The following is a 24,781-nucleotide window of genomic DNA, read 5'->3' as shown; positions in this document are numbered from 1 at the left end:
CCAGCCCGGCCTGGCCCTCGGGGCCCCTCGTTGAGGCTGCTAGAAGCGTCTGGTTCCCCGTCTGCAGGCCATCTGGCCCTCCACAGCAGGCTCACTGGCCCTTCTCCAGAGGGACACGAGGGCCACATTAGATCGGGAGTTCCCCGGAGACTGAGAGAACAGCTCTGTGCCGCGAGGCCTGAGGGGGCCGTGGCATCCTGTGGCACCCGTGGCCATCCTCAGCATCCACAGCTGTGAGCCGGCACAGCTCACACACTCACCGAGGGGCTCCCACAGACAGCGGATGCCAGCACGCCCGGCACCTGGCTGCTCTGCAGGGCACGGCTGCCTGGCACACCGGCCTCCAGACCCAGCTGCTCTGGGCCGCCTCCTGCTCACCAGGTCCTGTGTGTCACCCCCGTCCTGACCTCCTGGTGGCCCGTTGTGCCCGGCGGGAGGCGGCCGGATGAGGGGGAGAGGGCACAGGCTCCGAGCATGTCCCTCGGCTCCAGCAGGGATTTGCCCTGTCACCTGTTTCCTCACCTTCGAAATGAGGAAAATAAGACAAGCCCGTGGAGCGGCTGACAGGTTTATAAAGCAGCGCCTGGAAAGGGCCCGGCACAGTGGCTGGTGCAAAAGGGGGTGCTCCGTAAGTATTCGCTGACACATGAAGACCCCCTGGTCTCCCACCTGCCAGCCGTGGGAGCAGCACGCACAGGGGCTCCAGGACCACGCCCCTGGCTCAAGTTCAAGTGCAAAAGGGCTGCGGGTACAGAGCACAGCGGCTCCGGCTCAGGCTCTGGAGCCTCAGGGATGTGACTCCCGCCCTGGCTCTGCCCTGTCCTCGCTGTACGACCCAGGGCAAGACGCCTCGCCTCTCAGAGCCCTGCTTTCCACAACTTCAGGGTGGACATGAAGTTGTCACATGTCAACACCCTCAGGTGGCAAGTGTGGCAAAATGACCACTCTAGTGATGGCGACTTTCGGAGGCCTACCCTGGACCAGCACCGGGGGCGGCGTCCTGCTTGCGTGGCCCCAGGACCTCCCCGTGACGCCAGTCACTGCCATGTGCACTGTGCAACAGCCGGCTGGCAGAGCCTGTGCCCTCCCCTCTTCCAGTGGCAATGAGGCTGGTGACACCTTGGCCACAATCAGGATTTACTAGGTGCACGGGTCACATTCCCTGCTGGTCTGCGTGCTGCGTGAGCTGAGGCATGCCCCTCACCAGGACCGGGCTGGGGCACTGCTCAGCAAAGGCCCCCCCACCCACTGCCTGTCCCCCGCAAGGGCCACTCACCAGAATGGTCGTGACCACCAGTGTCTTGTTGGCCAGCGTCTGCGACAGGTTGATGTCCAGGGTGGTGGCGTTCATGGCCAGGGTCCGGTTAGAGTACCATACCCCAATCTGGAGCAGAGAAGGTGCCATCAGCACGAGCCCGGCCTGAAGACGCCTCAGGCCTCTGGGCCTGCCCCCACCTCATCGGGACTCTGGAGGTTCCCCGGGGCCTGCTCACCTCGCGGTGTCCCTGCCGGGACTTCTCCAGGATGCGCAGGGTGTAGTTGGTCCTCTGCCCTTTGCTGTTGAACTCGACCCGCCCGGTCAGCCCGTCATACTCTACCTAGCAGGGTGGGAGGCGGGCAGAGGGAGGGGTGGCAGGAGCCCACAGGCACAGGCGGGAGAGGCCCAGAGGGGAGGAGACAGAGAAGGAAGAGACAAACAAGAGAGGGAGAGGGACCAGGGAGGACCACAGTTAAAAGAGAAAGACAACGTGCCAGCAAAAGAAGGCAGATGGGACGAAGAAGCAGGGAGGGGGCAGCGCGGAGGGGCGGAGGAAAGCCAGGAGGGGAGAGGCCATGGAAAGGAGGAGGAAGAGGCCCAGAGAAAGCAGGAGAGGGGTGGGGTTGGTAGCAGGGGAGAGGGCAGAGGGGCCACAGGGAGGACACAGTGAGTGTCCCAGCCTGAGACGGACGGCCCTGCCCCCTCGGCCCGCCCCGCTCCCAGCTCACCATGCGCAGGTAGTTCATGAGGCTGGTCCCATGGGGCCAAATGTTGGCCGACGTACAGGCCAGCGGCTTCACGCCTATCTCTTGGCTGCGGTTCAGCTCCCGCACGGCGCTCACCACCACGTGCACGGCGTCAAACATCAGGGCCGCCGACAGCTGGGGTGGGGGGCAGAGGTGGGGCAGGAGGGGGAAGAGGCAGCTTAGCCAGGGCACCCCGAAGCCCCCGTGGTGCTATCCCCGAGCCCTCAGACAACGCCCGTCTCAGGAACGGGAACCAAGCAGGCCGGCAGTGAGGACGGGTCTCTGGGGGTCTTTCTCGGTGAATCAGATGGCGGTGGGAAAAATGTGTGCTTCCCACGCCTTTGTGGGAGCAGCTCTCCCCAAGTCATGTGGCCACAAGCCTGTTTGGGAAAGGGCACATCAGAGAGGGTTTGCCTGGACGGCCAGCTGGGTCACCTCCACAGGGAGATGTCTGTGGGCCTGAGGGCGTGTCCCGGCATCTGCGTGGCTGATGCAAGTGCGGGAAGAGGGCCACAGCCTGACCGCTGTGGGGGGGGCGCTCATGTATGCAGGCTGGACACACACGCCTGTCTGTCTATACACAGGGTGGGTGTGGCATCTAGGAGGCAGGCAAACATCACAGTTGTGAGCCTGGGCCTGGACAGCAGGCAGCTCTGAGCTGGAGGCCTGGCTCTCCTATTTCCACCTCAGTTTCCTTCTCTGTAAAATGGGGATAATTATATTCTCTGCCTCCACGTTCTAGTGTGGGGATCCAACAAGATAATGCGCGCACGAGCTCAAAACTGCCCAGTGCATGGTGAGTGATACACGTCGGGCACCGCGTTGTGGCTGACGACACCGGGCATGTGCATGTGTGTTTGTGAGGGTGCGTCTTTGCGGGGTTGGTGTGAGGGTCTGAATAGCCGTGTTGTGGAGACAGGGGCAGGGGTGCACACGAATGCAACTCTGCCTGGGCAGGTCCGTGACGCCCGACAGCCTGGCTCCCTGTCTGCGTGTGGGTCTGGGCAGGGAGAGTGCCTTGGGGTCTTGGCCTATGACTATGTGTCTGTGAACAAATACACGTGGGTATGCGTCTTTGGTATGTTTGTATTTATTCCACATCTATTGTTGGACCCCTGCCCTGAGCCAGGCTGATTTAGGTACTAGGGATACAATGGTGAGCAACACAGAAAAAAACCTCTGCTGTCATGGAACTTAGTCTATCTACCCGGATCTGTACGTAAGCAAAATACAGAGCAACTCCCATGGTGATTAGATATGCAAGGACGGGTGCTATGGAGAAAAATTCAGTGGGGAAGGGGGCTAAATAGTGGGGAGTTTCTCTTTTTTAAGATGGGGAGCCAAGGAAGGTCTTATAATTGAGGGAACATTAGAGCACTGACCTGGCAATGAGGGAGTGAGTCGCTAGTTCTCTGGGGAAGTATATGCGACACAGCGGGAGGAGCGAGTGCAAAGGCCCTGGAGTGGGCGTGTGCTGGGGCCACAGAGGCACCTGGAGGAGGTCAGTGTGGCTGGGGCAGCATGGGAGGTGTCACGTGAGGCCTCACAGCATGTACTCAGGAAGCGAGTGGGGGTGCCAGAGGGGTCTGCGCACCATCTGCTCAAGGTCTAAAGGGGCTCCCAGAAGAGTCTGTGTGCCCGGGAGGAGGACGAGTGCTCACCGCAGGACCCGGGTAGGTGCTGGCTTCGCAGTTCTCCCTCCAGGACATGTTGAGGCTGCGCACAAACTCGGGGTAGAAGGGATGCGAGGTGTTGAACATGGAGAAGCCCAGGATATTGGAGGTGTCCTCCACAATCCCGTCCAGGTGCAGGATGGGGAAGTCCTGGGACCGAGAAGAAGGGGTGAGGCCTGGGGCCAGGCCCCACGTGGGGCAGACACCATGGGAGGGGTGTGGGGGCCAGAGGGGCTAGATGGGGTACGCACCATGGTGGTGAGGATGTACTTGTAAAATGCTGAGGTCATTCCCAGCTCGGAGGCCTGGAGAACATGGGGTGGCACGGAGGTGGCGGGGGAGGCAGAGACCCACAGGCAGAGCCGAGGAGACGCCGAGAGAGGAAGAGAGATTTAGAGACAGGCCTAGTGAAGACACCCGTGGGAAACGCAGTAAGAGACACCCCGAGACAGAGACAGGGAGGAGACGCATGGGGGCAGAGGGAGACCTCGGTCCCTGATGTCACGCCGCGTGGACGGATGCCGCAGGCGGGATGAAGCTCTCAGTGGAGGAGAGAATGGCACCCACAAATGCCCTCATCCCTCTTTAGGGCACTTACAAGACTGCCTTCTGGAGACAGGCAGGCAAAGGGACGCCTTAGAAACAGGGCAGGCCGGGAGGGTACCCTGAACCTTAACCTTCTCCCCAAGCTGCCCCAAAACCGCGTGGGCTGCTACCGTGTACTGCTCAGCCTGGTCATGGGCCAGATAACCCTCCCCCACCCCGCAAGCTTTAAAAGCACTTTGCAGGAATTCATCTGGAATCTCAAAATTCATGTGTGGAGCCACCTTCTTCACAGTCCTCTAGGAGAACAAAACGAGAAGCCCTCTCCCTGCCAGGGGTACAGACCCCTGTCCCCATTACGGTCATTACAACACTAAACGGCACCAGCCTGCGTTGCTGGAGTGGCAGGAGCTGTTATTGTGAGGGTCAGGGAAGTACAGGCTCGAAAGGAGAGTGGCCAGCGGTCACTCGGCTCACAGGACACGAGCCCAGGCCTGCCTCCCTCCCAAGCCCGAAATCCTTTCTCTAAGTCTTCCTGCCTCAAGGGCCCTATGGATTCTGTCCACACATCTTCCCGTATGCTATGATCAGCAGTGACATATGGTTTTAATTTAAAAAAAAAATTGAGAAAAATAAATAATACAGATTAGATTATGAGGATGAATTAAGAGCCGGGAAGCAATGCATGATGAATGAATGTGGGTCACCGCTGGAGGGCACGTGGCGGGTCCGCGGGGGAAGGTCCCGGCACTATAGCCCGCCTGGGTGCCCTTGAGCCAGTCCATCCCTCCCACCCCCGCCCCGGGACCCCAGATGCTTCGGCCACAAAATGATTATCACACCCCCCCTCAGGGTGGGTGGGAGCCAAATTCAAGTGCCTCCACGCGACAGGACAGGCACTCAGTGAAGATCACAGGGAGCTCCCCCTGCACCAGCGTCTCCTCTGGGCTGGGACACGTCCCAAGCGCTTCCCCACCATTCACCCGCAAAGCCGCGCAGCGACCCACCGAGGCAGCAACTGCGCAGTCAGGGGAGGGGACTCTCCAGGGCCCGACAAGGGGTGCAACCTGGAAGTGGCCGAACTGAGATAAACCACATGCCAATCATCTGCACATAGGAAGCGGGTCTCCACGCCCCACAGGACCACTAAGGCACGCAGGCACGGGATGACTCGCTCTGTCACGCCACGTTTGTGCCCCAACACTGTAGGGAATCAGAGCCTGGGGAACCCACCTTACGGAGGATGAGGTGGGAGATGGACGCATTGGCATCAATGATGATGGTGGACACCTTGTCATCGCGGATCTCCTTGAGCAGCGGCGTGGGGTCCCGGCTGTCATCCAGCATCCTCACTGACAGCGTCTCCTTGGAGATGAGGAAGCCACGCACCAGCTCCTCCAACCGCAACAGGCCTGGGGGAGCCGGAGGGCCCGGGTCAGAGTCCAAGGCGAGTGCCCAGTGTAGGGGAGCCTGGGAGAGGATGAGGGCTGCCCTGCCCACCGCACGGTGGCTCTCCTGGGGGTACTGGGCCCTCAACCCCCACGCAACTGTCTCCTACCACCCTTCTGCCCCCTGGGACGTGTGACAGGGATTTCACAGTTCGCTCATGCAAGCCACATTCCACTCCTGTCGCCCAAGCCGCCACCAGCCTGCCTGGCGCTCAGGCCCAAACCCTGACAGCAGCCTAGCCTCCCCGATCTCTCTCTCACCCACACCCAACACACCCAAGCCCCACCTGCAGAACACAGCAGAGCCCACGGTGCCGCACCCCCACCACCACCCTGACCTAAACCACTGCCTTCCCTCATCTGCCCCCACATCTGTCCCCTTCACAGCAGCCATAAGCACGTAAAGCAGAGGTGTGCCTCCTCATGCCCAAACAGTCTCATGGCTTTTGGCTCATTCAGAGTAGGGGCCCAAGTCCTCACAGCCTCTGGGCCCCACTCCCCCTTGCCCACTCCCTCACCGTCCCCCTGCCCTCACCACCTCACGCACACCGCAGCCATGCTCCTGTCCTGTGGCCTCAGTGGTAGCAGCTCCCTCTTCTCCCAGACCCCCACACAGCTCCCTCCCTCACCACCTTCAGCTCTTTACCCAAATGTCACCCTCTCAAAGAGGTAATCACCACTCCACTTGGGATCGCACCCCCTTCCTCCAGCACCCCCAATCCATTACCCTCTTCTGTTTGTCAGTACTACTTCCTAGGTCCTCCCATGAGAAAGCCAGCCTGACAAGGGCGTGGGCCCTGGCCTGGCTCACGCATGCACTGCTCTACCCCCAGTACCAAGAACAGTGTCTGTTTCTCTGAGGCAGGTGCTCAGTAAATACATTCAGAAAGACGAATTTCTTCTGGAGGTTACTGAGCATGGCCCTCTCTCTCTCCGGCTGCACACCCATAAACCCACCAGCCTACCGGACATCACCACTTGATGGTCTCGAAGATGCCTCGACCGTGACTGCTCCCTCCTTCTCGGGCAGAACCCAGTCACCACCTGTGCCGGCACACTCTCCCTTTTCCCTCATGACTCTCCTCAAATCCCTCCTGGCCCCTCTCCAGCCCGCTGCCACCACCTGAAACCTAACCAGCATCGCCTGGTCCTGCCTGTCCCTGTTCTCCCGGCCACACCCTGTGGCCCTCTCCAGTCTGTTCTCTGCGGCCAGAGGTCTTCCTGCGACGCACGCCCGGCCATGTCCCCTGCCCCACCCTGTGTGGGAACCTTCCAGAGCCACCATCGTCTTCAGGCTGACACAAGGCCCTACATGATCATGCTTCCTGCACATCCTGCTTCATGGTTCCCACACTCCGACACCGGGCTTGCTGGGAGCTTCCTTGAGCCTCTCAAAGGGGCCACACTCCCCTGGGCCCTTGGCCTCTGCCCTGCCACACACCCCCCTCTCCCTGACCCCAACTCCTCCCCAACCTTCAGGTCCAGCTCTGAGGTCCCTTTCCTGGCAGCACGGGCTCTGAGCCTTCTAGACCCGGTTAGGATTCCCTTCTGTGCTCCGACAGCACCCCACATGGTCACTGACAGAGCATGGATCACTCCGCGTCACAACTGCTGGGCTGCCGTGTCCCCCACTGGCCCTGGAGTGACATCGGGGACCACCAGGTACACACCCACCAAGGCCTAGCAGGGGCCTTGTACATAGGTGCCAGTCACCACCTGTTGACCAAACGATCTCTTTAGGGAGGTGGGGCGGGTCTGGGTTCCTGAGGGGGAAGGATTGTGGGGGACTAGGGGAGCTTGTGTTGTGTGGGAGACTAGATCTCTTGGGCAGGGCGGAATTTGGGGGAATAAAAACAAAACATCCAGCTCTCCCTCACACTCGGCCTTGGCACAGATGAGGCTGGCCGAGGGGTAGTTGAAGGACTTGAGGATTCGGGAGACTGCCAGGCTGACGTCCTCATTGCTGGGGTACAGGCTGACGGACGCGAAGCGCAGGTACTGCAGGCGGGGTGTCTCCTCGGGACCCACCTTGATGTGGGGGATCTGGACAGAGAAGGAGCCTTGGCTTCCACCCTGTTGCCACGCCCCCAGCCTTGCCTCCCAGGGACCCACCCCTGCCCTGCCCCACGCTCGGCTCACCTCCTTCTCCCCACAGATATGGCTCACGGTGGAGGCAGACGCAGGGCTGGAGGAGGGCCCCAAGACGGACACGACCCCCTTGGGCAGGATCTGACACACTGCCAGGGGTGGGAAGAGACAGATGGCAGTCAGGGGCCCTTCTTTCAGTCCCCACCTGGGCTGGGAGTGCCTCTGACACTTGGAGCTGCCCCTTGGCCACCCCAAACCCAGAGGCCCAATCCCCGACCCCACCCACTGCACTGGACAAGACAGAGAAAGATGGGGAGAAATGGCAAGAGGAGTGGGTGAGACCAAGAGAGAAACAAAGGAAGGACAAAGAGGAAAAGAGCAGGGGCCTCCTGGCCGCAAAGCTAGTGCCTGCTTCCCCAGCCTCTGTCTCACTCCTCTTTCCTAACCATGCTACAACCTGGGGTATGTCCCACAGCCCCTCCTCCCCAAACCCACAGCCGACAGCCCCTCTCCATTCCACATCCCAAACACTGTTCCTCTCTTGTATTCATTTGCTCGTCTTTCTTCTGATTTCTTTCCCCTTAAACACGTGTGCATCTCAACACTGGGAGATAGAAGCTGTTGTTTTTGTCTGCCCAGTGCCCATTCTCACGGCAAAACCCTAACTTCTCCTCAGGGAACCATAGGTTTCCCAGAATTGGCTGGCACCCTAGCCAGCATCAGAACCACACTGTCCTGGCCACAATGATTGGCACAGAGATGGGATGGGCTCAAACCAGGCCATCAAGAGCCTTCCCCAGGTTTCTGCTGAAATTATGACTAGGCTTGCTATCCTGGTAAGAGGTAAGTTTTGAGCTGTTGGGCTGGGATATTAGAGAGAGTATTCGTGAAAATGAAGCCAACATAGAGGAGATCGGGGCCCACAGATGAAGACACAGAGATTCCTGGGACATCATTTGAGTGCCTGAATCAAGCCATGCCTGAAATTAGTCCCCAGGCCTTCTAGTATCATGAGCTGATAAGTTCTCTTTTTCCATTAAAGCAGCTCAAGTGGGGTCTCTGCGACATCCAACTAAGAGCATCATAACTAAATGCCTTACCTTCTTCTAAGTGTGATTCTTCTGTGCCTTCCACATTGGTGAAGGCCCCATTTGCACAGACCCAGTGCTTAGAACCGATCCTTGCCTTCGATCCTCCTCTCAATAGGCAAATTAGTTACCAAGTCCTGTCTCTTTTGTCCTCAAATTTTCTCACATCTGTCCCCTTCTCTTTGACCCCCTCCCTCCCTGCCCTACTTTAGGGCTCTCAACTCAGGCATGCAACAGCCTCCACTGATCACCCAAATCTAGCATCCAGATTCACCTTCCAGAAGCCCAGCTCCCTGGCCTAAACCCACAAAGGCTCCCTTCTGCCGAGAGGCGGGGGTAGCATCTTTCAGCCTGTCACCATAGGCCTCCTTGAACTGATCTGCCCATCTGCCCAGGCTCACTTCCTATTTCTCCATCACACTTCAGCCCAAAAGTCTCTCATGATCCTTCCAAACATGTCCTGAGTCCAGGTCGTCGGGACAGGTGCAGCCCCACACCCTGTTCCTTGGCTCCATATACCCACCTCCTCCACTCCAGCTCCAGACTACAGGCATATGCCTGGAACAGCATCTGCCTCCTCACCCTCCATCCCAGCTTCTCCCAGTTTGTGTTCTGTGCTGCACCAGTCAGAAAAGTAGAAGAGGGGCGCCTGGGTGGCACAGCGGTTAAGCGCCTGCCTTCGGCTCAGGGCGTGATCCCGGCGTTACGGGATCGAGCTCCACATCAGGCTCCTCTGCTATGAGCCTGCTTCTTCCTCTCCCACTCCCCCTGCTTGTGTTCCCTCTCTCGCTGGCTGTCTCTATCTCTGTCAAATAAATAAAATCTTTAAAAAAAAAAAAAAAAAGAAAAAGAAAAGTAGAAGAAACACTGTACCCCATTCTTCCTCTCACTGATTTGAAACATACATGAATATCATAAAGGCTCTGATAAGTCCTGTAAGGAATCAACCAGTCTAAAACACACTGAAGACAGCATCTCCTGAAGGTGTACAAACCCAGCATGTCTGTTCAAGAGATACATATTAACATTCGCTCGATCTGTCAGGACCCAACAAATACTTATGCACCCCTACTATGTGGCTGCTGGGGTTCTACAGGGCATACTTTGAGCAATGCCACTCCTATATCCTGCTCAACTTTCAGAGCTCAGAACTTTAGTGCAGACTTCTTCAGAGCGCCTTTGCTGTCCCTGCCCCTAAGGCCCCTGGCCTCACTGCCCAGGCCCATCATTACTCAGCTCTGGGGACTGTGTCCCTGCCCAGCTTGTCTTTCAAATGAGGCTCTCAGCTCCTATAGGGCAGGGCTGGTGCTGGAGCTCTTCCCACCTCCCCATGCCCAGCACCACCATCTCTGGGAAGGGAAAGGCAGAGCAGACATGAAGGAAGGAACAGGTGGAGCTAGAAAGAAAGCAGGCAAGCTGAGGAACAGACTACCAGGCTGCCATGTCTCACCCCACACCCCCCCAGCCCTGCTCACTGGTGTCCGTGGTCTCGTACTGGCTGTCCCGCTGAAGCTCAAAGATGTCTACTTCCACCCGGGCCTTGGCTGGGACCTCGATGATCCCGTTGATTTGCTCCCGGGCCAGAGCCAGGGCCAGACGCTCACCGCGGCCACACACTGTCTGGTCGTCCAGGATTGCAGCTGAGGGGACACAGGGGTTGGGCACCAGACTCCTGGGTCTTGAGAAAGGAGAGGCTGGGGTCCTAGCCTCCTGGGCTCCGAGGTGGGGATGGGGATGCTGACAGGGGTCTAGGCTCCTGGATCGAGGGCTGGACAGAGCTGGGGGTCTAGACTGCTGGGTCCAGGATGAAGGAGCTGGGGGCTGCTGTTCCTTGTTGCTAAGGGAAGCTGAGACCTGAAGCCCAGATCCCTGGGTCCTGAGGGACTGGGTTGCTCGGGAGGGTCTCTGAGGAGGCGGGGCAGGGGCTGTAGGGCCTCACCCATGCGCAGTGATGAGAGCACCTGGCAGCTGGGGCTGGCGAAGGCAACAATCAGCAGCAGCAGCAGCTCAGCCGGCATCTTCCTCCCCTCCTCATGGGGACGCAGCTGCCGCGGCCCCCACTCGCCACCTGCAGGGAGCCCCCCACCCATGGGGAGACTGCTGATACGGGGGGCCTCAGAGCCCTTTGGAGGACTGCTAGATAGGGTGGTGACCACAGACCCCGGGACACTGTGGGTGAGCTTGGAAGGGCCCTGCCCTTGACAGAAGCTGACAATACCGAGGGCATTGCTGCGAAGGAAGCTCAGGCTCACAGAGCACTACAAGCAAGGAGCTCCCAGCACCGAGTGGGACCGGCACTGCTGGCAGACATTCACAGCTACCAAAACGGGGGACTCTCAGGTAAGAGCGAATTCCAGGGACCGTCCCTACTGCAACAGGAAACCAGGAAGTGCCACCCCCCACCCAGTCCCGCCCCTGTCTCTGGGCAGGCAGCTGTTACTAGGCAACAGAAACTGGCTGGAGAGGATGCCGTGGTTGCTAGGCAACCCCATCCCAGGCCTCACTTGCCACTTTCCTGACGTCCCTGGCTCCCACAATCCCACGGGGAAAGAGGCCTGGACATCCGGGGTCTGGAGGGGAGAGTATCCGGGAGTTAAGGAAACTTGGAAAGAGAGGGGAATGATGGAGAGAGATGGAGACACACACAGAGACACACAGATGGAGACAGATGGATGGATCTGAGGCAGCCAAGGGGCTAAAAAAAAAAAAAGTAGAGAGAGAGAAGGGAGAAACAGAGAGACAAAAATAGGAAGAGAGGCTGAGACAGAGAAAATACAAAGAGACTCAGAAAAGGGGAAAGAGAAAAACAAGCAGAAATACAAGAGAACAAGAAAATAAGAAGACAGAAAAGGGGGGGATAGAGATGGAGACGACAGAGAAATTTCTGGGAGGTAAGGACAGGACTAGGAGGAAGAGGGAAGAGGCAAGCAGGCAGGGAGCCATGGGGGTGGAGAAAGGGCAGGGCAGGGAGAGGAGCATAGGGCAGGCAGCAGAGAGGGAAATCAAGGCACAAGAGAGACACAGAAAGAACAGGAAGACAGAATGGAGAGAGGACACAATCCCACTTGAGATGCCACCAAAGTAGCTGGAAGAGTGAGTAAGGCAGGGAGGGAGCTGCTTGACAAAGCAGGTGCCACACTGCAGCCCCCCACCCTGCTCTGGGGAGCTGAAGAGTAGGGGGAAACAGTGTATCTTTGCTCCCCAGAACGGCCCCATCCCAGGGAGTTAGAGCCCTCAGGGTGCCCCAGCCTTCTGTGAAACCCCCCTCCCCAGAGAAGGACTGAGTTTGGCTAGATGCACAGTTTCTCCTGGCCAAGAGCCAGCCCCCAATGGAAGGGACATTGGGTTTCCAGGGGAAAGGGTTAGTGTGAATCTTAGAGTTCTGTGAGGTGAGCCCAGGGGTCTCCCTGAACCCCCACTGGACCCCCAATAGAAGGGGGGCTTGAGCTAGTGAGATAGCAGAATGAAATCTGCCAGGGGAAGAAGAAGGCACAATGCAATGCTTCGGACCATCCTTGCGGCCAGGAGAACCTGAGGCAGGGCAGCAGGAGACCCTATCAGTCCCTGCTCTGTCCCGACTCCCACCTGACCTTGAGCAGGTCCCTCTCTCAGGGCCTCTGCGAAAGGTGGGCTGGGGGTGGGAGGGCATCCTGGACAGGCTGGGGGCTCCAGATGGTCATTTGGATCTGAAGTGAAGGTTTCAAGGGTGGAGGAGCAAGGCAAGTTGGACACCAGGAAGGAGAACTCACAGGGGGAGGGCTGTGGAGGGTGGGGTTTAGAGAGAGGCAGGAGCGAAGGGGGGGAGGGTCATCCCAAGACACCGGGTGCTTCTGGGGGCAAATCGGGGAACAGAAACTGGAGGACAGGGAAGCCTGAGGGAGACAGGGGCCAGGAGGGCAGGGTCCCACAGGTGGCAGACATGGGTGGGAAAAGAAAGAGTGTGGGGGCTAGGGTCGGGGGGCAATGGATGGACAAAGACATACAGAAAGGCACAGACAGAAAGACAGACAGGCCAAAAAGAAGTAACTGGGGCTAACTGAGAGAGAAGGACACACACACGTTACCTAGAAGTGAGACACCAAAAGACACAGAGACAAGCCAGCCACCGTGAGGCAGGGAAGCAGGCAGGCCTGAGCCCCACAGGCCCAGACACTCAGGCAAAGCCAGCTGAAGATGGAAGCATGGCAGCCAAATGGGCAGAAGGAGCCGAGCGAGGGGCCCTGCCAGGGGAGGGAGACAGACAGGCGGGCAAGCAGGAGACATGGCCAAGGTGAGAAGGGAAATCGGTGAGACAAATGGGGGGGGGGGGGAGACCACAGGTGCAAGGATTGCAGTGAGGGGAAAAGTCAGAAAACTGAACAGGAAGAGAGCTAGGTGGAAAGAGAAAGAGAAGAATGAGTGTCAGAACCACACAGCAGATCTAGAGAAGGGGAAGGGGCCAGTGGGACACGCACAAACTAGAAGAAATGACAGTGAGGGCCAAGGAGGGAAATGAGGCGGGGAAGAAGAGTGAGTAACCTGGAGGGGCACAGGCAGGGACAGGGCAAGCACCCACGTAAGGGGGCCCGGTCCACATTGAGGTGCATCCACCCAGGGGATCTGAAGGAGGGTGGTCAATCTCCGGAGCCCACAAACCCCAAGGCATGGGGAATGAGGACCCATAGGCCAGGCCAGGATGCAGAAATGAGCAGAGGATGGGGGGTGGGTGAGACCACCAAGGAAAAGGCAAAGTGGACCCCAGAGTGGCTAAGGAGAGAGGTGTGGATCTGTGGGAGGAGGGAGGAAAAGTGAACAGGAAGACAGCCTCCAAGTGCAGGGGGAGAGGAGGAGGACAGGGGAGCAGGGCCACAGGCAGAGCAAAGAGTGGACAGAGAGAAATGGACAGAGAGCCACACCTGGCGGCGTGGGTACCACCAAAAGAGTCAGACAAGAGACAGGGGAGTTTTGAGAGAGAGAGAGATCAACAGAGGGACACCAAGAGTTAGTCTAACAGCAAAGAAGAGAGAAGTTGGACAGAATCAGAGAGAGGCCCAAGACACACACGAAATGGAGATCATAAAACAGAAAGACATTTCCAGGAGTCAGAGAGTGGATGGGATAGGGATGGGCCCGTGGCAGGTGGAGAGGATGAGCCTCCGAGGAAAGAAGATAGGCGGAAAGAGAGAGAGAGAGAGAGCGCAGAGCCGGTCACCGTGGGACCGCGGCTGGAGAAAGCAGGGGCAGAGACTGGCCGGGAGTCCGGGACAAGGAGTGAGCCCACAAGTATGAGCCAGGCAGCCCCTCAGGACCCTGGGGGCTGGGGGCTGGGGGCTGGGGGTGAGGCTGAGCTGTGCACCACGAAGGGTGAGGAGAGGCTGAGGGGAACGGCGGTTGGGAGATGGGGGACACGAGGCAGGGCCCTACTTGGGGAGGGGCAGGGGGACGTGGGGGCCCCACCAGGCGGCCGTGAGCCCAGCCTTCCAGGACCCAGGCTGTCCCCAGCCCAACCCCCGCCCCGCAGACACTCACGGATCCTGGTGGGACGGAGGGCTGGGCTCCCTCGAGGCCCGAGAAAGACAGCAGGGAGATGCTCTGGCGCTGGGTGGTGGTGTGGCCGGGGCGGGGGGAGAGGGCAGTCCACAGGGCCCCCTCCCCCGCCACCAACAGTGGCCCCCAACTAGTCCAAAACAGGGGGTCCCCAGGAGCAAGGAGGAAGGACAGGTGGAAGCGGAGAGGGCGGGCCGGGGCAGGGAGAAAGGGGAAAGGAGAAAATGGAGGAGAGAAGGGGAGAGAGGAGAGGGGGAAGGAGCAAATGGAGGGGAAGGAGGGAGGAAAGGAGGAGAGGAAGGTGAAAACGGAAGGGAGGGGGGCACAGGCAAAGCCGGGGGAGGGGGAAGCCGGCCCAGGAAAGGGCCCCCGCCCCCTCCCCTAGCCGGGCCGGCCTGGGGGGGCCACGGGGGGCGAGGACTGGCTGGAGACCAGGAAGCCGGCCATCAGGAGGAGTGGGGGAGGGGAGGGCTAGATTGGGGGGAGGGGGCCACCCCTTCCCCCCTCCCCCCTGGAGCCTTGGCCCTGCCCTGGATGTGGCAAGGGCCTGGAGTCCTCAAGCCCTCAGCCCCCAAGGGAAAACCATGCTAGGGGCGGGGAGAAGCCGAGGGGTGGAGGGGCTGGGGAGGACGGGGTGCTGGGAGACCCGGAGAGCCGAGAGGGGGGCTGGCGAGTGGAGGGATGGGGAGGAGGGAGAGGAGGAGGGAGGGAAGGATGGAGACGAGCAGGTGGAAGAGGAAGGCGGAGGAGGGTGGAGTGTCCCGGGGGCGCCCGGTGCAGGGCCTCGGTGGGAGGGCCTGGCCACAGACTCCTGGTCCCCTGCGAGGCGCAGCCGCCGGCTCTGGGTCCCCAGCTGGGCCTGCCTCCCTGCTGCTGGCCACCGCCGCCACCGCCACTGCCGCCACCGCCACTGCCGCCAACACCACCACCACCACCACCACCCCCTCCGCCGCCACCACCTCTCCTTCTCCCCTCCGAGGCCGCCGCCTGCCTGCCTGCCCGCCCGCCGCCCGCGCTGGGTCCTGGAGCGCGGGGGGCGGGGGGAGAGAGAGGAGGGAGAGAGGGAGGGAGGCAGGGAGGAGGGCGGGCAGGAGGAAGGGAGGGCGGCAGGCGGAGAAAGAGGAGGGAGGGGAGTCAGGGGGGAGGGGGAGGCCGTATTGGTCGGGGCTGGGGGGCCCGCGAGGAGAATGCTGATGAGGGGAAGGCGCTGCATTGGACAGAGGGCCCACCCCCCCCACCCCACCCCCCACCCCTCGCGTGGCCACCCCCTCCACCACCATGCCACCGCCCTGCCCAGGAGCCCACAGAGATTAGAGGCAGGGAGACCTGAGGAGAAGGCCATGGAGCTGGGGGGTAGAGGGCTACAGAGATCAAGAAAAATGCAGAGGAATAGCAAGATGGCCATCAAAACTCACAGAGGTGGGCCAAGGTCCACAAACCCCACAAGGACAAGGACAGGGAAAAGCCCAGAGAAAAGAGAGAAAAGCCCATGGAAACATGGGAGCAGACCAGAGACAGCAAAGGACCTCAGAGATGAGGACAGCTGGTGGACACAGAGAGCCCCCCAAGAAGATGGAGAGAGGCCCATGGGAACAGAAAGCACTCCTCAGACATGGGGAGTGGTCCATGGGGCCGGGAGAAGGCCACAGAAATGGGAATAAGGATGCATATCACAGAGACAGGGAGGTGGGCCAAGCAAAGTGGGAAAAGGTCACAGAAATGGGGATGGGGGAAACAGATACCAGGAACCCATGAAAACAAGGATGTGTGGACACAAGAGGTCCCCTAAGGCAGGAGCAGCCAGCCCCTGGAAATAAGGGAGAAGCCCCCAGAAGTAGAAATAGCCCCCACGGAGGGGAAGGGGTGGATGCGGAGTATGGGAATTGTCTATAATGCATAGAGAAATCCTTGGGACCCACAGACATGAGCGGGTGGTGTGAAGAGGCCCTCCTTCTCAGGCCACCACCTGAACAGAGGCAGTGGTGGGAAAGGGCAGGGAGCTAGAGGGCAGAGCCAGCCGAAGTGGGAGACTCCCTCCCAGGGAGCCCACTGCAGCTTCTCAGAGGGAACTGAGCAGGACAGGGGGATGGAAGACAGAAGCAGTGACACAGATCTTGGAGTGGGGGTGGGTGGTGCATGGCTGGGTGGGGGGTGAAATTTGGGGGGAAGGAACATGACAGTTGGCGCTGAAGGCTGAGCCCGTGACTCACCACCACCCCCAATGCTCGTGATGGGGAGGAGACACTGACACACTCACGTGCAGCCCCCCAGCACACGTGACCATATGCCTTTCACACACACACACACACACACACACACACACACAGGGCACATGGCAACCCTTACACCAGCCTGGCATAGAAAGCCCTCATCCCACATGGAGCATGCCTAACATACACCTGACACATACAATGTTCCCTGAAGGACCACCAACTTTGCACACACCTCCTCACTCTACATGGGCAACACCTATGGTCCCCCAACACCCACCCTCAGCTCCCGCTAAGGCTGAAAGCCTAGACTCTCGCCAGCCTCTAGGCCTTTGCTTATGCAGGGACCCCAGCAAAGAATGCCTATCCTCTCTAAAATAAACCTACCCCAGAAATCTAGTCCCATGCCACCACCTCCAGAAAGACTGATCTGGTCTCAGCTTACTCCTGTATCATCAGAAAAGAAGGAACCTAGCTAGTTGACCCGGATAAACTGGGAAGTCCAAGCAGAAGGTCCGAGCAGAAAAGGGCCTGACACGCCAAGCTGGACCCTTGCGTTTTCAGGTGGAAAAGGGGGCTTCAGCGGGAGTGAGAACCTGCCCAAGTGCACGGAGCCTATCAAAGGCCGAGTCTAGCTTCCAGGTTCTCTGGCTCCTGCCCCAGTTGATTTCACGCTGATGGCAAACCCATATTACCAGCTTTAGAGCTCATGCATTCCCACCAAGTTCTTTTCTCTACTTCTTGCATTCATCCACTCAACATGCCATGAGGGACAGGACCACCACCTGCCAGGCAGTAGAGCCTGGGGGCCAAGAGCATAGACCCTTGAGTCGACTCCTGGGTTGGAACCCTGGCTCTGTCTCCTCCTAAAGATAGGCAAGCTACTTAACTTCTCTGGGCCCCAGTCTCTTTGTAAAGTGAGAACAGTAACTCTTCCCTCCTAGGGTTGTTGAAATGATTAAACTGATAAGGCGTACAAAGCAGTAAACACAATACTTAGCACATCATAACACATTCAGGACATATTAGCTATTATTACTGAGTTCCTTGAAGTCCTAATAAAAATAATTCTTACATAGTGTTTACTCTGTGCCTCACAACCATGACACAGGGGCTATTATCCTCATTTCACAGATGAGGAAACTGAGGCACAGGGGAGTTGACTTGTCCAAGACAATAGCTAGAAAGTGGCCAGGTCAGGATTTCAATCCAGACAGCCTGGTTTAATTACACTGGCTTGGTGTTAGGGATTTTAATTTAGGGGAAAGTTAGGACACCCAGTTAGAAACCATTTGAAGGACACAGCAAAGGTGATGACCAAAGAGTCAGACCTGTCCTGCTCTGTATTTGGGGTCCCTAGTAGTTGTGTTTTTTTGTTTCTTTTGGTTTTTGTTTGTTTGTTTGTTTGTTTTTTGACAGGGAGACAGAGCACAAGCAGGGGGAACAGCAGGCTGAGGGAGGAGAAATGGGCTTCCCGCTGAGCGAGGAGCCCAACAAGGGACTCGATTCCAGTACCCTGGGATCATAACCTGAGCTGAAGGTATACGATTAACTGACTGAGCCACCCTGACGTCCCCCTCAGTAGCTTTTAGCCTCAGAAAGGTAAAAAACCAAATCCTCTGAGACTCAGTTTATTCATTTGAGAAATGGGGGGGGGGGGCAGCTAGTTAGAACAAGTGAATTTCTTGCAACTTCCCAGTCCTTGCGTTCACAGAGTAGCTCTGGAAACATAACAGCACGCTGAAGAGGAGATGAATAGGAATGAGCAGGGTCCCTTGGACAAAGGGAGACTCTACCCTTTGAGTCGCCCTGGGTCAGCCTAAGAGGAAGGCACCATGGAAGGTAGCAGAGCAGAGTCCATCTGCTACAGGGTCACTTTCTGCAGGTTCTCACCCTAGTTGTCCTTCAGGTCTTCTACCCCCCACACTCCCCGTTTCTTCCAATGAAGCTGTCTTTGCTTTTTCTTTATTCCATTTTCCATTTCCTCCCTCCTTCACGTTTTCCTCTCTCCCTCAGATCCCCGCGCTCCTTGCTTCCCCTTTGACATTTCTCCTTTCCCCTCCCTCAATGTCCCTCGGTCTTTCTCCCCTTCCTTCTTGCTGCCTTCGTTCCTCTTTCTAATAAAAGGAGTCTGGTGCCTCAGTTTCCCTTTTTACTCCCTCCATGTGCTTGGTGCTGCAGTTTTCCCTCCCCGCTTCGCGCTGACAGGTGCTTCACTTTCTCCCTTCACTCCTCGGGGGTTCCTGCGCCACGGCTCCCCCGCCCCCACCCTCTGGGTGTCGTGTGCCTCAATTTCTCCAATTTCCCCCCTCGAACCCGACCCGACTCCTGCCCGGCGCCCCCAAGATGGCGCCCGCAGCCTCGCTCCGCCGCCTGACGTCACCGCGCTGCCCTCCCTTCTTCAGGCGTCAGGCGGAGTCGACGAGAAGCTGGAGGAGGAGCATCCTCCAGGGGGCTTAAGGAGGCGGACACTATCAGCCCGGGGGCCGGCCCGTGAGGGGACATCGCTGGAGGATTGGTTAGGCACTGCGGCGGATCCCGACGCTCCATACTATTGGCCCAAGGCTCAGAGACGTGAGCGTCGATTGGTCAAACGGCAGGAGCCAGACGGACGCTGATTGGGCGCGTTCCGCCGTTCGCGGAGCGGCCGAGGAGGAAGGTAGGCGGGGCGTTGCTGAGGGCGATTGGGGGCGAGAGCGAGGCTGCGGAGCAGACGAGAGGCGACGGCGGGAGCTAGAGAGGGCGCAGCGGTAGGGTGGCCGCGCGAGGGGAGCGGCGGCCCGGGCCTAGGCCCGGGACGTGCGAGACGGCGGAGGCGGGTGAGTGCGGGCGGGCGCGCGACAGGCCGGCCCGGCTCCCCCCCTCCCCCGCTCCCGGCCTCCCCACGCCACCCCGCCTGCGCACTGAGGGCCGGAGGGGGCGCGCGCCGGGCGGGGAGGGCGGAGCAGCACCAACGGCCTGCGGGGCGCGCGGGCGGCCGGGCGGGGGGCCGGGTGGGGAAGGGGGCTAGAGTCGTGTGCTGGGCTGAGTGAGGAGGGGCGGGGCTCGGGCCGGGGGCTGGGAGGGACCTGGGTGGGAAGGGAGGTGTTAGAGCTGCCCCGGGGAGAGTCTCCCAGGCTCCAGGGGGTATCCGGGCCAAGGTCTGGTGGTGGGGCCTGCCAGGACCGAAGCGGGGTGGTCGGTTAGAGGGGGCTTGAGTGTCTGGGGAGGGGGTTAGGGCGTGAGAAAAGAGGATATTAAGTTAACATATAAGGAGATAAACATAGTTAACGCCTGGAAGGAATTAGACCAGGGAGAGGGGCTTGGTGTGAAAAGATATTAGCAAACGAATATCCCTGGAGGGAGGATTTGGAGCTGAGGCAGAGGTCCGGGTATTGAGAATGGGGTTACATTAATGTGAAGAGGAGTTGGGGGGGTACCGTTGGAATGGGTTGAGAGGAGTCTCTGTGCAAAGGGTTATGTTACGTGAAAAGGATGTCTGGGTGTCCCTAGGATAGGTTGGGTAGAGGTAATGTTTTTGAAAAGTACAGGGAATTAGGTCAAGGTGAAGAGTGGGAATTGGGTATCCCTGGAGGTTAGGGTGGTGGAAAGGTCCCTGTGCTAAGTAGGGGAAGGTCCTGGTATCGCTGGAATGAGAATGAGCTGTTAGGTTGACAAGAAGTTGGGGGTCTGGGTATCCCCAGGGTGAGAGGAAGAGGGGCCTGGCTATCCTCTGTCTAACTTGGGGGGCGGAGGGGTTCAGCATAAGAAGGTAGTGTCTGGGTGTTCCTAAAGGGGATTTGGGCAATGGGGGGAGTATGTGTGAAAGTTTAAGCCTTTGTGAAGGGTAGTCTGGATCTCCCTGGATTGGGTTAGAGCATGTGCTGGAATCCTTTTGCAAAGGAGAGAAACTAAGTTATGAAGAGGGGGTCTGAGCATCCCTGGAATGGGTTAGAGCAGGGTTGGGTCTTTTTGCAAAGAAGAGGGGTTTATGCTGATATAAAGAGGGGATCTGGGCATCCCTAGAATGGTCTAGGGTGGGAAAGGGTCTTTTTGCAAAGAAGAAAAGCTTGGGTATTTTAATGTGAAAGGGGGTCTGGGTGTCCCTGGCATGGGTTAGGCACATGGGTTTGTAAAGAAGGGTTTAAGTTGACGTGAAGACCACATCTGGGCATCCCTGAAATGGGTTAGGCGGGGTCATTTTGTAAAGAAGAGGGGCTGAGGTTGATATGAAGAGGCACCTGGAGCATCCCTGTAGTGGTTGGGGTAGAAGAGGGGATCTGGGTACCCCAGGGGGGATTAGAATTGTAGGTGAGGTCTCATTGTAAAGAAGTAATTACTGTGAAGAGTGTCTAAGACACGAGTTGGGGTGACGGGTAGAATATAGGTGTGAAGAAAGGGTTAGGCTTTTGTGAAGTGGGGCTGAGTATTCTGGATAGCGGGTTAGGGCTGTGGGAGAGGGCTTTGATTTGTAGAGAAGTTTAAGTACTTTGAAGAGGGGGAGGTGGGTATCATGGGGAAGTGGTCACGGAGGCAAAAGTGTAGGTGTAGTGATGGGTTAGGCCAACATGAGACAAGTTGGGTGAGGGAAGGGCGAGTATGATGTGAGGGATCTGGGCACCAGAGGGAGAGACAGTGTGTAACAGGCCTATGTAAAGGAGAAGGGCTGTACCATGCGCAGAAAGTGGCAGGTCCTTGGGGCAGTTTGAGTCCTCTGGTGTAAAAAGATGTCAGGAACCTAGAGGAGGGAAGAGGAGGAGGGGGGCTGGGAGAAGTGGCAGTAATTAGGGCCTGTGAAGACTCCCCCAGGCACCGAGGAGCAGGAATGGGGTAGTGAGTTGGTAAGGAGAGGAAGTCAGCGGAAGAAGGCTCAAGTGCAGGGGACACAGGTTCCCGTGCGATGCGCGCGGCTCTGGGCCTGGTGAGAGGCATGGGAGGTGAGGGGTTGGACAGGTTACCAGGATCTGGTGGGTGGAGTTTGATGCACATTGATTCAGAGGTGAGACTTGGGGTAGATTCTGGGAAGGGACTGCTGGGAAAGCTCTGTGCTTGGTAGTCTTGTGTGTTCAGGGGAGGAAGGATTGCTAGGGAGGGGGCTGGGACTGGTAAATGGAAGCAAGAAGTTAGAGGGTAAAATACAAGGTTTTGGCGGGGAGTGCTAAAGGGAAAAAATTGTCCCTGAGAAGGACGGGGGAAACAGCAGTTTAGCTGGGATTTGTCCCCACCTCTTTCTTTTCACAGCCCAGGGCCTTGCTGCCGCCATGACCGAGGAATCCGAGGAGACAGTCTTGTACATTGAGCACCGCTATGTCTGCTCCGAGTGCAACCAGCTGTATGGGTCCCTGGAGGAGGTGCTCATGCACCAGAACTCCCACGTGCCCCAGCAGCACTTCGAGCTGGTGGGTGTGGCTGACCCTGGAGTCACGGTGGCCACGGAGGCAGCTTCCGGCACGGGCCTCTATCAGACCCTGGTGCAGGAGAGCCAGTACCAGTGCCTGGAGTGCGGACAGCTGCTCATGTCCCCTAGCCAGCTCCTGGAGCACCAGGAGCTGCACCTGAAGATGATGGCTCCCCCGGAGGCGGTGCCGGCAGAGCCGCCACCCAAGGCACCCACACTGAGCTCTAGTACCATCCACTACGAGTGTGTGGATTGCAAGGCTCTCTTCGCCAGCCAGGAGCTCTGGCTGAACCACCGGCAGACACACCTCCGGGGCACTCCCACCAAGCCTCCGGGCCCGGTGGTCCTGGGGTCCCCGGTGGTCCTGGGGCCCCCCGTGGGCCAGGCCCGTGTGGCCGTGGAGCACTCCTACCGCAAGGCAGAGGAGGGTGGGGAAGGGGCAGCTGTCCCTTCTGCCGCCGCCGCCACCACTGAGGTGGTGACTGAGGTGGAGCTGCTCCTCTACAAGTGCTCCGAGTGCTCGCAGCTCTTCCAGCTTCCAGCCGACTTCCTGGAGCACCAGGCCACCCACTTCCCTGCCCCGGTCCCAGAGTCGGAAGAGCCTGCCTTGCAGCAGGAGACCCTGACTCCATCACCCACAGAGGTGCCTGTGTCCCAGCCCGATCCCCTGCCATCCTCTGACCACAGTTATGAGTTGCGCAACGGTGAAGCCATTGGGCGTGATCGACGGGGGCGCAGGGCCCGGAGGAACAACAGTGGAGAGCCGGGCGGGACAGCCACCCAGGAGCTCTTTTGCTCCGCGTGTGACCAGCTCTTTCTCTCACCTCACCAGCTACAGCAGCATCTGCGGAGTCATCGGGAGGGCGTCTTTAAGTGCCCTCTGTGCAGTCGCGTCTTCCCCAGCCCTTCCAGTCTAGACCAGCACCTCGGAGACCATAGCAGTGAGTCTCACTTCCTGTGTGTGGACTGCGGCCTGGCCTTTGGCACAGAGGCCCTGCTCCTAGCCCACCGGCGAGCCCACACCCCAAATCCTCTGCACTCGTGTCCATGTGGAAAGACCTTCGTCAACCTCACCAAGTTCCTGTATCATCGGCGTACACACGGGGCGGGGGGCGTCCCCCTGCCCACCACACCGGTTCCCCCCGAGGAGCCTGTCATTGGGTTCCCTGAGCCAGCTGCGGCAGAGACTGGAGAGTCCGAGGCGCCAGAGCCTCCTGTGACCGAAGAGAGCTCAGGAGGGCCAGCTGCCTCGGGCACCTACCGCTGCCTCCTGTGTAGCCGCGAGTTTGGCAAGGCCTTACAGCTGACCCGGCACCAGCGTTTTGTGCATCGGCTGGAGCGGCGCCATAAGTGTGGCATCTGTGGGAAGATGTTTAAGAAGAAGTCCCACGTGCGTAACCACCTGCGCACACACACAGGCGAACGGCCCTTCCCCTGCCCAGACTGCTCCAAGCCCTTCAACTCACCCGCCAACCTGGCCCGCCACCGGCTCACACACACAGGGGAGCGGCCCTACCGGTGTGGGGACTGCGGCAAGGCTTTCACGCAGAGCTCCACGCTGCGGCAGCATCGCCTGGTGCACGCCCAGCACTTCCCCTACCGCTGCCAGGAGTGTGGGGTACGTTTTCACCGCCCCTACCGCCTGCTCATGCACCGCTACCATCACACGGGCGAGTACCCCTACAAGTGTCGCGAGTGCCCCCGCTCCTTCCTGCTGCGCCGGCTGCTGGAGGTGCACCAGCTCGTGGCCCATGCCGGCCGCCAGCCCCACCGCTGCCCATCCTGTGGGGCTGCCTTCCCTTCCTCATTGCGGCTCCGGGAGCACCGCTGTGCTGCTGCTGCGGCCCAGGCCCCCCGGCGCTTCGAGTGCGGCACCTGTGGCAAGAAAGTGGGCTCAGCGGCTCGATTGCAGGCGCACGAGGCGGCCCATGCAGCTGCTGGGCCGGGCGAGGTCCTGGCTAAGGAGCCCCCGGCCCCCCGAGCCCCCCGGGCCACTCGCACGCCGGTTGCCTCCCCAACCACCCTGGGGGGCACGGCCCCCGCAGTACCTGCCGCCCCTGCCCGCCGCCGGGGCCTGGAATGTAGCGAGTGTAAGAAGCTGTTCAGCACAGAGACCTCGCTGCAGGTGCACCGGCGCATCCACACGGGGGAGCGGCCGTACCCGTGTCCGGACTGCGGCAAGGCCTTCCGTCAGAGTACCCACCTGAAGGACCACCGGCGCCTGCACACAGGCGAGCGGCCCTTTGCCTGCGAAGTGTGTGGCAAGGCCTTTGCCATCTCCATGCGCTTGGCAGAGCATCGCCGCATTCACACGGGGGAGCGGCCTTACTCCTGCCCTGACTGTGGCAAGAGCTACCGCTCCTTCTCCAACCTATGGAAGCACCGCAAGACCCACCAGCAGCAGCATCAGGCAGCCGTGCGGCAGCAGCTGGCAGAAGCCGAGGCTGCCGTTGGTCTGGCCGTCATGGAGACTGCCGTGGAGGCGCTGCCCCTGGTGGAGGCCATTGAGATCTATCCTCTGGCTGAGGCCGAGGGGGTCCAGATCAGTGGCTGACCCTGCCCCTTTTCCCTCTTCAGCGCCACCCAGGCCCTGTTGCTGAAGAACGTCCTCCAGCATCCTCTTAAGTCTCTGTAGATACTGTGCCCCTTCCTCCACCTCTCCTAACCGCCATATAAGTTCTGTAACTGGATTTATTCTCTCTTCCGAGGGGGTCGCTCTGGGGTCCTTGATATGCATAAAAGGTGCCCCACCCCACCCCCACCTTCCACCTGTTAGTGCTGGTGGCCCCAAGATGAAACAGTCAATAAAGACTGAACATTTACA

At 59.2% G+C, this 24,781-nt stretch overlaps 2 protein-coding genes across 4 annotated transcripts in view; one reads left to right on the top strand and one right to left on the bottom strand.

Annotated features, from left to right (window-relative positions):
- GRIK5 (glutamate ionotropic receptor kainate type subunit 5) overlaps positions 1-15,236 on the bottom strand; it is a 48,870-nt gene extending 33,634 nt beyond the window's left edge. For both annotated transcript variants that reach the window (XM_057314426.1, XM_026482189.4), the window contains exons 1-11: positions 14,353-15,236; positions 10,784-10,912; positions 10,320-10,484; positions 7,808-7,905; positions 7,546-7,711; positions 5,454-5,632; positions 3,929-3,982; positions 3,666-3,827; positions 1,987-2,139; positions 1,494-1,598; positions 1,277-1,384 (exon numbers count right to left, since the gene is read on the bottom strand). In XM_057314426.1, the coding sequence (XP_057170409.1) occupies positions 1,277-1,384; positions 1,494-1,598; positions 1,987-2,139; positions 3,666-3,827; positions 3,929-3,982; positions 5,454-5,632; positions 7,546-7,711; positions 7,808-7,905; positions 10,320-10,484; positions 10,784-10,862 (1,269 nt within the window). In that variant the 5' untranslated portion in view covers positions 10,863-10,912; positions 14,353-15,236. The remainder of the gene's footprint in view (positions 1-1,276; positions 1,385-1,493; positions 1,599-1,986; positions 2,140-3,665; positions 3,828-3,928; positions 3,983-5,453; positions 5,633-7,545; positions 7,712-7,807; positions 7,906-10,319; positions 10,485-10,783; positions 10,913-14,352) is intronic.
- A 4,020-nt stretch (positions 15,237-19,256) lies between these two features.
- ZNF574 (zinc finger protein 574) lies at positions 19,257-24,781 on the top strand. Of its 2 annotated transcripts, none has more exons than XM_026482191.4 (2): positions 19,257-19,399; positions 21,801-24,781. In XM_026482191.4, the coding sequence occupies exon 2, from the start codon at positions 21,821-21,823 to the stop codon at positions 24,509-24,511; it is 2,691 nt and encodes an 896-aa protein (XP_026337976.1). In that variant the 5' UTR covers positions 19,257-19,399; positions 21,801-21,820; the 3' UTR covers positions 24,512-24,781. The 2 variants fall into 2 exon arrangements, with proteins under 2 accessions (XP_026337976.1, XP_026337977.1); XM_026482192.4 differs by lacking the exon at positions 19,257-19,399 and adding an exon at positions 19,784-21,558.

Source organism: Ursus arctos, unplaced genomic scaffold, assembly GCF_023065955.2.
Source record: "Ursus arctos isolate Adak ecotype North America unplaced genomic scaffold, UrsArc2.0 scaffold_19, whole genome shotgun sequence".
NCBI lineage: Eukaryota > Metazoa > Chordata > Mammalia > Carnivora > Ursidae > Ursus > Ursus arctos.
Note: the sequence above shows the minus strand (reverse complement) of the source record. Positions and strands in the feature narration are given on the sequence as shown.

Coding starts and splice junctions, on each gene's coding strand:
- ZNF574 (XM_026482191.4), top strand. CDS start 21,821: ATGACCGAGGAATCCGAGGAGACAGTCTTGTACATTGAGCACCGCTAT.